The 12,396-nt window shown below is 40.0% G+C and overlaps 1 protein-coding gene across 1 annotated transcript in view; it reads right to left on the reverse strand.

Moving 5' to 3' along the window:
- capn5b (calpain 5b) overlaps positions 1-12,396 on the reverse strand; it is a 55,602-nt gene that overhangs the window by 13,433 nt on the left and 29,773 nt on the right. The window contains exons 5-11 of the mRNA XM_088088555.1: positions 10,861-11,069; positions 9,886-10,078; positions 4,731-4,924; positions 3,239-3,316; positions 1,341-1,536; positions 597-719; positions 300-496 (exon numbers count right to left, since the gene is read on the reverse strand). Coding sequence (XP_087944681.1) covers positions 300-496; positions 597-719; positions 1,341-1,536; positions 3,239-3,316; positions 4,731-4,924; positions 9,886-10,078; positions 10,861-11,069 — 1,190 coding nt within the window. The remainder of the gene's footprint in view (positions 1-299; positions 497-596; positions 720-1,340; positions 1,537-3,238; positions 3,317-4,730; positions 4,925-9,885; positions 10,079-10,860; positions 11,070-12,396) is intronic.

Here is a 12,396-nt window from a genome sequence, read left to right on the forward strand (position 1 = left end):
TGAGTGGACTGTGGAGCTTTTATGACTGACCATCACATACATACATTGCATTCTGTTCCTATCCAGACAAATCAATATGGGAATAAAAGAAATCCACCAGTACATCTTTTCTTCACAGCACTCAATGTAACACTGAGTTAAGGAGGGGTTGCACATTACAGACAGACCTACAGTATGTGACTTAATTATGACTCGAGGGTTAAAAGTTACAGAGCTAAATAACTCAGTCTCTCATCACAGTCTCTATGTGTAGATTCACAAAATTCAAAATGTGTTCAGGGGTAAGATTTCAGATTTACTTGCAGTCTGAAGGCACATCAGTGAAGACACGGAGCAGGAAGTCGCCCTGCTGCCCAGGGTCAAAGGTGGTGGGAATGATGACATAACGGCCCTCCTTCAGCTCCTTCCTGAGGAAGACGCAGCGCGAGTTGATGTAGATGGAGCCCGCTACTTTCTGCTGGGCTGAGTGCATACGGTACTTACGATTTAGCTCCACCTGAAGGATGAGAAGACGTTACAGCAGAAATTTGTACACCTGAGGTATTATTTATCTATTAACTGTTCAGGTTTGGCGGGGGCTTGTTGAGTGTTTCTACCCGGTGGATATCAAAGCCGATGGCGAGGTTTTCCCCTTTGCCTTCTTTGGGCGTGGCTCTCTTTTCTTTCTGCTGTAAGCAGATCAGCACCTCGTCCTCCACCTTCTTCACATCAAACACGTACTGGGAAGAGAGGAAGCAAGCCAAACTTTATTTATATAGCAAATTTCATTCCAGGTGGAAGCGTAATGTGCTAAACATAGTGTGAGGTACAAGTTGCAGGCACAAAACAAAGCCAGCAACTGACCATAAAAGTGAATCAAGTCCATTAATACTAAGAATAAAACCTCATAAAATAATAATCTCATAAAATGAGAAATAAAATCTATAAAAAATACAAAGATATGTGAGTCAGAACTGATAGAGAAATGTTAAAATTAAATAAAATAATAAAACAAGCAGACCATTAAAAGAGCATGATACATGAATCAAAATAAATAAAGGAAGGAATAAAATAAGATAAATAGACCAATGAAAGATAACACTTGAGGAAAAAGAGGGCACACCTGACATAAAACCAATAAAATAAAAAATATAGTTGAAAAAGTCAAACCAGACCACCGAAATGCACAGCTAAAAAGGAAAGACGATACTGCTGGAAACTCTTAAGAGAGGGCCATATCACACTCAAACAGTGCTCACACATTTCTCTAACACACACACATGCAGTGGCTGAAGTAAATGACATTAACACTTCCTCCCCCACTGTGCACATGTAGACAAACACTACCTCCATTAACAAACCTGAGGGTTCTGCAGGAAGGTCGCCTTGTGATTGATGCAGCCTCCGGACCGGTTTCGCAGCGGGTCCTGGCGGTGGACCCAGGAGCCCCTCATCACCTCCTCCTCCCAGGTTTTGTGGATGCTCAGGTAGGAGGTGTTGATGAGGCGGCACAGGATCAGGTCAGTGAAGTACTGGCAGAAGTCGTCAAACGTCATCCTGCACGAGGGCAGGAAAAGGAAAGGAGAGAAGAGACCGGAGAGAGTGGATACCAACTAGAGGGTGAAGTTTGAAAGAAGAAGACCTTTAACAGGTTCAAAAATAGAGGAAATGAAATGAAGTTAGGAACAAAGAAAAGGGTTTCATGTTAAAGGGAGGTTGGGATTTCTGGTGCTGACATGGAATAAGATTAAATGTTGATCAATTTGAACATTTGAAAAACATACCTGTAAATATCATGATTTGTCTTTTTTTGTTAAAAAAAATCCCCCCAAAATCTACAATTAAGTGATTTCCCAAGGATTTGTATTATGTTAGCAGGGGAAAAGTCTCTTTGAAGGAATAGTTTCACATTTTGGGAAATACCTTAATTTACTTTCTTGCTGTTAGATGAGAAAATTGATGTCACTCTCATGTTTGTAAGATAAACAGGATGTTGCAGCAGTTTAGCTTATCTTAACACAAAAACTGGAAACAGAGGAAAATAGTTAACGTGGCTCTGTCAGAGGTATCAAAATTAGCCTCTAAAGATTTCTAATTATGGCATGGCCAAGGTTCATTACTCTATGAAACTACAAAATATATTCTTCTACATTTTAGATTTTGAACAGATTAAATAAACAGGACATAAATGTTAGAGAGCTTTAGAGGTGCTGGTAAGCAGAGTTTGCCATCCTTTGACTCATCAAGGCTAGTTGTTTCCTACTAGACTCCGTTAAGAAAAACAGTAGTTTAACATTATGTAACACTGGAGCTGCTGGTCTATTGCTGCTTTATTTGTGTACTTTGTTTGTGTTACGGTGTGACTTTGGGGTTTGAAAGGGTTAGTTCATATTTACCAAACTCACACAACAACACAAACTAGCTGATCGAGGCAGCTGTAGCCCAGCAGCTCCTGTGCTCAGCAACGTTAAAATACTGTTTCTGTCAGTGGAGTCTGGTGGCTTTGACAACAGAGAAGATGGAGAACTGTTCCCTTTTGGAAAATGATGGACAAAACTTCCAAACTTTTCCATAAATTTTTAAAGACTCATAAAGTTTTTTTTCTTGGCCCACTTTCCTGGCATTTTTCAAACATTTTAGATTCAAACTCTATTAAAAAATTATTTCAGCTAGCTATTGTACAGAAAAGGAGCAACAAACTTTCATGATGGAAAACAAAACCTTGGCGCACGTCGACACATATCAAAGCTACTTTCAGTTGTCAGCAATTACAGAACATGAATTTGCTGTTACATTATGTGGAAGGTTATCCGTGGAACAAAACTCAGTGACTTTTCTGGGTTATTCATGACCACACGAACTCTGTAAACTGTTACTGATGTTTTGAAATATGCTGTGTTGTTTCCCCCTTAACAAAAGTACATTGCTTAGCTTCAGCAGCAGTATCGTGCTACTTCCCCAAACTGGGGGCATACCAACACACATCTACTGTATGTACTGTAATGGACAGAGTTATGTTGTTCTCCTTGTCAAACTCTCAGCAAGACAGCAAAAAAGCATAATTCCCAAAATGTTATACTATTTAAAGCTTTCATAGCACAAATAGCCCAAGACGTCCTAGTCACAAGACATGCGACACACAACCAGGACAAAAGGAACAAGTCATTATTCTTTTTTTTTACCATGCCAGCACCAACTTAATAAACAGTAATGATAAGGGAACCCCAAAATAAACTGTGAGTGCTTTTATGGTTCTCACCAGAACTCGCCGTCGTCCTGCACGGTGACACCCAGCTTTTCTCTCTCGCTCTTGCTCACTTTGTTCCACTCCTCCGAACTGCGGCGAGCAAAGACATGAGAGCAAACACACACAGACACGAAGCAGAAGAACAGCAATCAATCTGATGAGCTACAAGACAACAAACAACTAAAGAATGAATTATTCAAAACACTTTTCATGATTAGTAGAATATTCATATATATTAATAGTGGTATACCTCAGTGCAAATATTTTAATAATCATAATAATTGTGATTTTAAATGCTCAGGAATTGTAACAAGTTCAGATGTATAAATGATATATGTGGCTTCCCCTCATGGGCACTATTATGTTTGAGAGCCAGATGAATATGTGTATTTGTTACTGTGAATCATACGGAAACATCAAGGTCCACTCTGTATTCACTGCTCAGGGGAAACACGGGCTTTTTACAGGATGCATTAGCTCTGTGTTTATGTCTCTCTGTTTATGATTCACTGACAAGCGTCCGCGTCTCAACAGTCTGTCAGACTCCATTTACAGTAATAGATTTTTTTTTCAATCAAGCCATGAATAAATTATTCAGAAAAGAGCGAGTGAGTGATTGAGAAAGAGGAGAGATGACTCATGTCTCTTTACAACATCTTTCTCTCTTTCGGCTTTATCAATAATTCAGGCTCCATTATGATCCGGCTTTACCACCTCCCCTGTTTGTTTCACAGAGTCTGGTAAGCTCAACAATTCAAAGACGGAGAGATGTCAAGGGAGCAACTTTATCTCAGCATTACCTATTCCCCTAAGAAGTAAAGGAGTAAAGTAAAAGAGGAAGGAAACACTCTTTTCGAGGGAGTAATAAAAGCTTTGTCCACTTGACTGAATGGCCACTTGTGGGAACCAGTTATTTTGATTTGAATTGAAAGGTTAGTCAGCTCAATGTCTGTTTTGGGGGAGTCCCTTAAAAATGATATCTGAGCTGCACTGCACGGTTTCATATTGTTCTCTGCAAACAAGCAACGCTCAAACGGGGTCAAATTCAGTCATTCGTCTTTGCTCTGTGGCCCATTAGCTTGATTGCATCTCCATTTTTCATTGTCTACACGACTTTCTCCCTATTGTGCAAGATTCTTGGCTACGTTGTGGGTATTTTATATGCTGTTTGTCTTTGGTCAGTCGTTTATTGTTTGCTCATTCATCACATCCAACCTCTTGGAGACCAGTGTGTCAAATTTTGGGAGACAAACGGGACCAGTGTCCTTCGACATTTTAAGAATCAAATTTGTGAAATTGGTTAAATTTGTACAGGTCGCAACAAGGTGACATTTGAAAAGGACAAAGACATCGTTTGCGTTGTTTTGGAAATGTCTGACTCACCTAGATGATTGTGCCAAATTGGGACAGATGGATGAGGGAGGCTCAATGAGACAAGGTTGAGATTTGATGAGGTGCAGTTTTTCATCCTTGCCTGTAGGTGGCAGTGTTGCAATTTACCAACCTGTCGCTCCAGGGCCCGCTCCACTCCTTCTCTCCCCAGGGGTTCCTCATGCGGATCATGTGCAGCTTCTCCGATTTGAAGAAGGCCAGCAGTCCGTGACCTAGCCGCACTTTCCGTACGTCCGTCACGGCGTAGGCATGGCCTTTGACCAGGCCACAGTCCAGCCGTGCCTCCATGTCCTCTACCGTGGTCGCCTGGAAAACAGCAAAACAGGTTGGAAACAGATGCTTCTGTGGATCTGTGGAAATGTGTAAAAGAGGGAGGCTGGCACAGTTCCCAGGGAACTTACAAACAGGTAGGTGTTTGGTAAAAAGAACACAGAGACACTGTTGCAATTTGCAGTGAAAAACGCACAAAAGCTCTGCTTTTGTGTTCGTCTGGAACATAGAATAGAGATTTTTTTTTCCCTTTATTACAAACAGCAGGAACATGACAGGAAACCAAAAAGAGAGATCCAACAAAGGTCCACTGGACTCGACCGAGGGACACTGTGGTTCATTCGCAGTATGGGAATGCACCTTGATTGCTTATATTGCACAGCTGTTACACTAAACTTCAACAAATATATATTACAACATGGGTCTTATTTTTGTAGTTTTAGCCATTATTACTACTGTTTAGAAGATTGTATTCACTAAAGTAATTGCTGAGAACTGGGGGACCAGGTGACTGAACAAATATATCAACTATCAGTGACTGACTGAGTACATCTCTAGTTGTTTTTCTTTGCGCACATTTTTGGGGCAATTTTTGTCATTTTATTCTGCTTAATGGTCTGCCAGCAAAAACCAGTGAGAGCCGTTGCTCAGCAGGCAAAGAGAGGCAGCATGGAAAAACAGCCTAGAGAGGCAACATATTTTCATATCTAATTTAGTTAATTAGCTTTCACACTATGAGACACATTCACCCATTCACACCGGCGATTGAACCACCAACCTTCTGGTTTGTGGATGACTCACTCCATGCAAAGTTGCATAGTTGACTAGCAGTGACCTTTGTGGAAGCCATCGTAGCTTATAGGCTATGATAAGTCTGAACTGCTCCACAAAAGACCGACAAGAATCCACAGTACAAACATGTCTTTTGAATAAACTTATTGTCCCATTAGCTTCCTCAGTAACTTGCTTTTTTACACATCCAGTGCAAAAGTAATGAGCTAAAAGACGCACACTTTACTCAAGGATCTTGAGTGTGAGCTACGCTTTTTGTTACATTATCTAACTTTAATTATTCGCTTCATTGTTACATGAACTACTGATGTGGAACACTTAAGTGCTGCTTTATCACCAAATTTATCTTAAATCTTTTCAATAAGAGAAGCTACTTGATGACTCTCATTGATCTAAGTTGTGTTAAAAAGATGATGGGGTTTTTGTTGTTGTTGTTGCCTGGGAAACCACACACACTGGAAGATTTTCAACAACAGTGATGATGAGACACTTTCAAATTTGAGCAATGCACCATTTGTGAATCAAAAGCTTTTGGATGGTAAGAGGAAAAGAGGGGTGAGAGTCAGTAGAAAGCGTTATCAGAAAATTGGTTCTTCGATCCAATAATCATGTGTTCAATGCACTTGGCTTTTTTGGTGAGACACTGTAAAATTTCATACACTATTATCGTTGCAACAACTCAGAACCTGATTAGTATGACAAACAGATAGCTGCACAGACAGACGGGATAAATAGATTGAAATCTTAATGGAGTTTTAAAGCAATGGTTTGTCCAAATAGGAGGCAACAGAAAGAATAGTGATCACCACAGTGCTCATTAACCCTTTGAAACCACAATCGATATCACTTTTTTTTGCTACATTCAGATGCCTTTCACAAGCATTTAAGCCATTCAACCCTTTGAAGCAAATTGCTGCGATTTCTTTGAAAAACATGAGAAAAGGGCACTAAGCAACTTGGTAGAAAAGTTCCGTACATTGCAAACAATAAGTGAATTTAGAAAACAAAAATTCCAGAGCTTTATATTTCTAATTATCCTAGTTATGAATTATGAATTTAAAGTTATTCTACATAATTATTTTTTTTGTTTGTTTGTTTTACTTTCGTTAACATTGCAAAATTTGGCCTTGGCGGAGGACTGCACTCTCCCTGCTGCCCCTCTAGGTTTTTACTGAGAGTCAACCAGGAGAGTTTCATGGTCATCAAAATTGTAAAACTGGTCCAAATTTGAGCCACATACATTTATGAATGTCAGCTTCATGTAGGTTTTCCAGGGTTAGTTTTGGTTCAGGTCCAAAATAAAACAAAAATTCACTGGACACTGGGATCACAGAGCCACCATGCCTTTCTGTCCTGTTAATTCCCCCTGTTTTGTCCAAAACAGATGAAAATGAAATGATACTGACAGTAAAACAGCAACTACATTACTTGATCCATGAATCAGAAACCTGAAGTAAATGCAGGGTCTCCCTGAGGATAGGCGTAAAATTCATGCATCCCCAGAATAACAGTTTATGATTGAGAAATACAAACTGAAGTAACAACAATGGATAAGGGTGGAAAATGCACTTTTGTATGGTGCTGGTTATATTCTCTCAGCTCTTATTACGCTCACAGTTGAACAATAGACCCTCCAGTGTAAAAACTCATGCATATAAAAGAGCCATATCATTTAAAAATTGAACTGCGCTGGATTCTGAATCACAATGAGGGATTGTGAATTAGTTGTTGCTGGAGCAGGACGTCGGGGGAATAAGACTGGCATGAGACAGAGGACCAAGAAATAAAATTCATAAGACAGCGTACACTTGTTTCTTAACTTGGCAAATCCAAGATTTTATTGCCTCAAATCCTCAAGTATTATTCATTAAGCTCTATTAGAAACACACAAACAAAAACACAAAACTTGAATACATGAAACTGTTTTCTAGACACGACATTATCCTGGCATTAGTACATGTGCTCTGTATAAGAAGTTCCTATAACAACACAGAGGCTTTGTGCAAATATTTTGAAGAGCAAAAAGGCGTGCACAACATCATCAAAATGGATGAATCAGAAGTGCTATTCATTTGTGTGTACCTCACGTAATCTCAAACAAATTACGACACTGCTTTGAAGAGCCTTTGAAAAGTTGCAGAGAGAATTTATGCAGAGATTTGGCACTAAAGAAGGCTAATATCTTTGCCGTGAGACATGGGCAGCGAGCGTCTCCACAAAGTCACAACAGACAGAAAGTTTTTCTTCCCTGGATTTTAATATCAGAGCAAAAAATACTCTAATTATCAAAGGGCTCTGGGGCACAAGGGGTCAGCTTTGGTGGATTAGACAATTTTCAGAGAACAGGTGTTGAAATGCTACAAAAAATGTGAAGGGCAAGTATTCTTATGGTTTATTGAAATGTTAAAATGTTACACAGATGGATGGGCACAAAATTTGGAACAGACATTCATGAGCTCCTCAGCATGAATTGTAATAACTTTGGTGATCCTGTCCAGTGCTTTGGTTTTCCACAGACAACCTGCAAAACCAATGACATTCCCCTCTGCCTCAGCTGTGCTTTGTGTTTGTGTGCTGATGAGCAAATCTTAGCATTTAGCTCAGAGCACCATTTTGTCTCAAGGAATACTATACAGGGTCTTCCTAAACAAAAACACAAAGCGTAGACTCAGACGGAAGTAATCCTTCTCAATCATCTCTTATAACCCACTAGAAGTGCGTGGCAGTATATTTATCTGCAGATATTCTGCCCTCTGCCTGTATTTCTTTATTTTGTTCTTGCTTTCTGTGTTCATGATGTCTCTGGGCATGGTAGCAGGTGAGGTCGGAACTTAGGACTTAATATAAAGTTATCAGATGAAAGACTGTAAGCAACACTCCTCCAAGAGGAAGATACAAAAATGGTGGACACAGACCCCAAAAAAGCAGGTATAGTGAGGCAAAACGCAAGGCGGAGTGAAACTAGGGAATCTTTTACTTTACCTTTGCTGGCGAGTGCTTTTACAAACAGTAACTGACCTCTCCTGCATAAGCCAAGCATACACTGTACAATTTTAGCCCGTTTTTGAGCTGCATGACTCATTTTAGAATCAGGACAAATTTTGGGCGACGATGGGCATCGTTTACCGTGCAGTGTAAAGGGGGGAGCGAGGACTGATCATCTGCATACATTTCTGACATGTTAGAAGCTTTGGCTCTCGCGTAGTTGAAGCAGAGCCACAAGTCGATTCCCCAAAGTCAGTGCCTTTTTTTCTCACTGAGCCTGCGCAAAATGGCAAAAACAGCATCTGAAAATGCCATAGCAACACAACGCTGGATGGAAAAAATGGCTAACATTAGTTATCAAATAAACAACAGTAGTAGCTTACCTCCAGTTCTCTCTGCAAAATGGACAAGCCATATTGTCCATGTCTTCTAAGCTATCTGCGAGTCCATATGTACAGCACCTCTTTTTCTTGGAGGTTTCGGCACACAGGATTGCACAGATTTTCAAGTTTTTGCCTTTTTAGCATTGTTGCTATATCCATGGTTGCTAATACCTATCTCAGAGCTTTCAAACTAATCTTTATTGACAATTGTTAATAGCAGGATGGCCCGCAGGGACCGACAGACCGTTTCTACACCTACAGTGTGAGCTCTCAGGTCGTGGCTTGACAAGTGGACTGTACTGTGTGGGCACATTAATTGTGAGCTTTGGCTTTACATCGCAGACGATTTACTCCCACAGTATGAGTTGGAATCAACAAAAAAAATTCTAAAGTCATATAGTGTATGCCCAGCTTTAGTCTACCCTTAAGTACAGCCTGACAAAGCCCCTAATGTATCAACAGACGCTTGAGTGTCTTGAGTGACGCTTGAGTGGGCTCTTTTTCTTTTGCTGGGTAGTTTCCACAGACACTTATGTTTTTTTGACATTCACCATTTTCACTACTGTAGATAGTTACTGCAAAGAACTGACTTTGATTCTCTTTGGTGACTGGAGAGAACTACAAAAGCACAGCTTCCTGTTTGGTTGTGCAATGGTTGATGCACTCCCTTTGTGCTGTAAATCAAGGCTTCAGTTTCCAAGGAGAATGTATGCAGTGGCATAACAACAAGCCAGGCTCATAGGAAATCAGTGTCGACGCTGATGGTGTCATTATTCTATAGCAATCAACATTAACTTGATAATGATTAAAAAAACTGTCATGCAGCTCTTAGCTCACCCTGATGGAGCAGCTGATGAGTCCGTCTCTGTTGTGGACTTTGAGAACTCTTTCAAACAGCTGATTACGGGCCACCTCGTCTGTTGCCATCTGACCTTCCAGCAGGTCCACGGGCTCTGAGACACCACCCGTAAAATCCACCAGTGCATCAGCTGTGTTTCCCCCATCCAAAGCCTCGTAGCAGCCATAAACCCTGACAAGGAGAGGAAGAGATTAGATCTATATTCACCAGAGCTGCAACAATAAGTCAAGAAAATAAACTATAATTTAAGTAAAATGAATATCTTTGAGTTTTGGACAGTTGGTCAGACAACTTAAGACATTTAAAAACAGTATCTTGGATTTTGGAAAAGTTGAATGGACATTTTTCACTATTTTCTGATACTTTACAGACAAAATGATTAATGGAGTAATCAAGAAAATAATCTGCAGATTAATGGCTAACAAATACCAAACAAATACTAACAAATATTTCTTTACCCACGTGCTCACTGTTTTTCAAAAATATCAGATGCGAACATAATTGCAGCTAGCTGGCATACATTAAGAGAGAATTGGAACGTGGGATGAAAATGAAGAAATATACATGATGGTACACAAAATGTCACACATCGTTGCACAACAGACTAACATTATATCAGCAGCTACAGAAAATAAATCTGCTCTTAAGCTACATTACATGGAAGGTTGTCCATAAAAGATTACTGCAACCATTTCAAACAACATTTCATAATTTTTGCAAAACTTATAATTTTGACCAATTCCATAATTTTTCGAGTGCTGGAGAATATGCTGCAAAATTGCATAACTTTTCCAGGTTTTCCATGACGGTGGAAATCCTGATGATGTTGATTTAAGTTTTAAGTTTATGTTTAGGTAGGCAGAAGTTTAAAAAATTAAATCCAACGGTGAGGTTTTTTTGTGGTGTTTCTTGTTTTAAACTGGATCTGTATATTGGTTGGCAGTGATACTAACTTGGCATAGGCCTTCTCCACCAGGGCGCTCCAGAACTCGTTGCTGTCGTTGGAGTGGCAGTAGACCAGCTGGTTGTCCACGGTCGGTAGCCGGTCGTCAATCACCACATCCACCCACTCGCCAAAGCGCCAGAAGCGGAAGTGGAAAATCCCAGCATACGAGTCAGGCTTTTCTGTATCCCACTCCTGCTCCTTCCAGTCGGGAATGACCTGCAGGAGAGGAGGGGGGCAGGGGAGGAGGATGGAGGAGGGAGAGCACAGGGCAGGTAAGCCAAACAAACAGGCGGTGGTCCATGGAGCATAAATAATGTCAAGGTGGAGTGGGCTGCCAGAGAGAGACAGCGTACCCTCATGTCTGCTGATGCATTTAGGATTAGGGGACAAATTTATCACCTTGGCTCTCTCAGTCATAAATCCAGCTGTAATAGGACATGGGTGAGAGGTAATAACTGTAGTGTGTGTGTGTGTGTGTGTGTGCGCGCACGCCTTTGTGTGTTTCAGCTGCCTGCATTTGCTGTAGTCCAGTAAAACCATAACAACCCAACCTCCATTTTGTGAACTGTAGTTATTATTTCGATGAGAGGTAAACAACAAATAATATATTCATAGAAAATCACATGTGGGTATGAAATTGTACCGTTGATAAGCACACTACAGAGTAACACAGAGCATCATATGCAGTCAAAGAGAGAGATATTGCCTGAACAGATAATATTCATTTACCTTTTAAAAAGAACTCACTAAGACTACAGTCAAATTGACGACTCAAAAGTGTCCGTAAAGTCCAGCCTTCTGCAATGAGTTAGAAAATGTGAATATAATCTCCGTTATCTAAGGAAAGCATCAATAGATGACAGGTATACTAGCCTAATTAGATAACACAAGTCAAGATTAAATGACATCAGTGGTTCTTATAAAGAAGCTACAGCTCTACTGTAATTCTGGCCCCTCATCACAGGCTGTGACCTTTGCTGATATTGTTAATGTAACTGTCACAGAGACAGTTTTATTGATATGTTAATTCTGTATGTTTCAGTTATAAATTCACAACCACCATTAAAAATGTAAAAGGTTTGATAAAAATATGTCTAATAGATACTTAAATATGTTTAGTTAAAAACATATTGCCTCAAATGTACGGCCTTTGTAACACCACCCCAGTGTACTTGAGGGCATTGTGGGAAATGTGATGTCATGTGGTGATGTCAGAGGTTAGTAGCAACATGTCTGCAGGCGAGAAACATACAACTCAATATTTACATTATGGCTTTATTCTTTGTGGCTCACAACTGTTCTCCTTATTGCTGTTTTCGCTTCTAAAAGGTTTGCAAATCTTTTTTAAACATTCAACTAAATGAATTGCTTGATTTTGCTAGAATATATCAGCAGGTGTGTTGTTTTCGTGACCAACAGATGGTGCGCATTTGATTTATCTTTCTTAAAAACAGCTGCTGGGAACACAAAGGTATTTTCTGCCTTATGTTATGATTGCACTTGAAAATTTATGATGCATTGCTCTCTTATGATCCCACTGTGA

This window comes from Plectropomus leopardus, chromosome 15 (assembly GCF_026936395.1).
Source record: "Plectropomus leopardus strain MGB_pleo_1.0 chromosome 15, ASM2693639v1, whole genome shotgun sequence".
NCBI classification, from domain to species: domain Eukaryota; kingdom Metazoa; phylum Chordata; class Actinopteri; order Perciformes; family Serranidae; genus Plectropomus; species Plectropomus leopardus.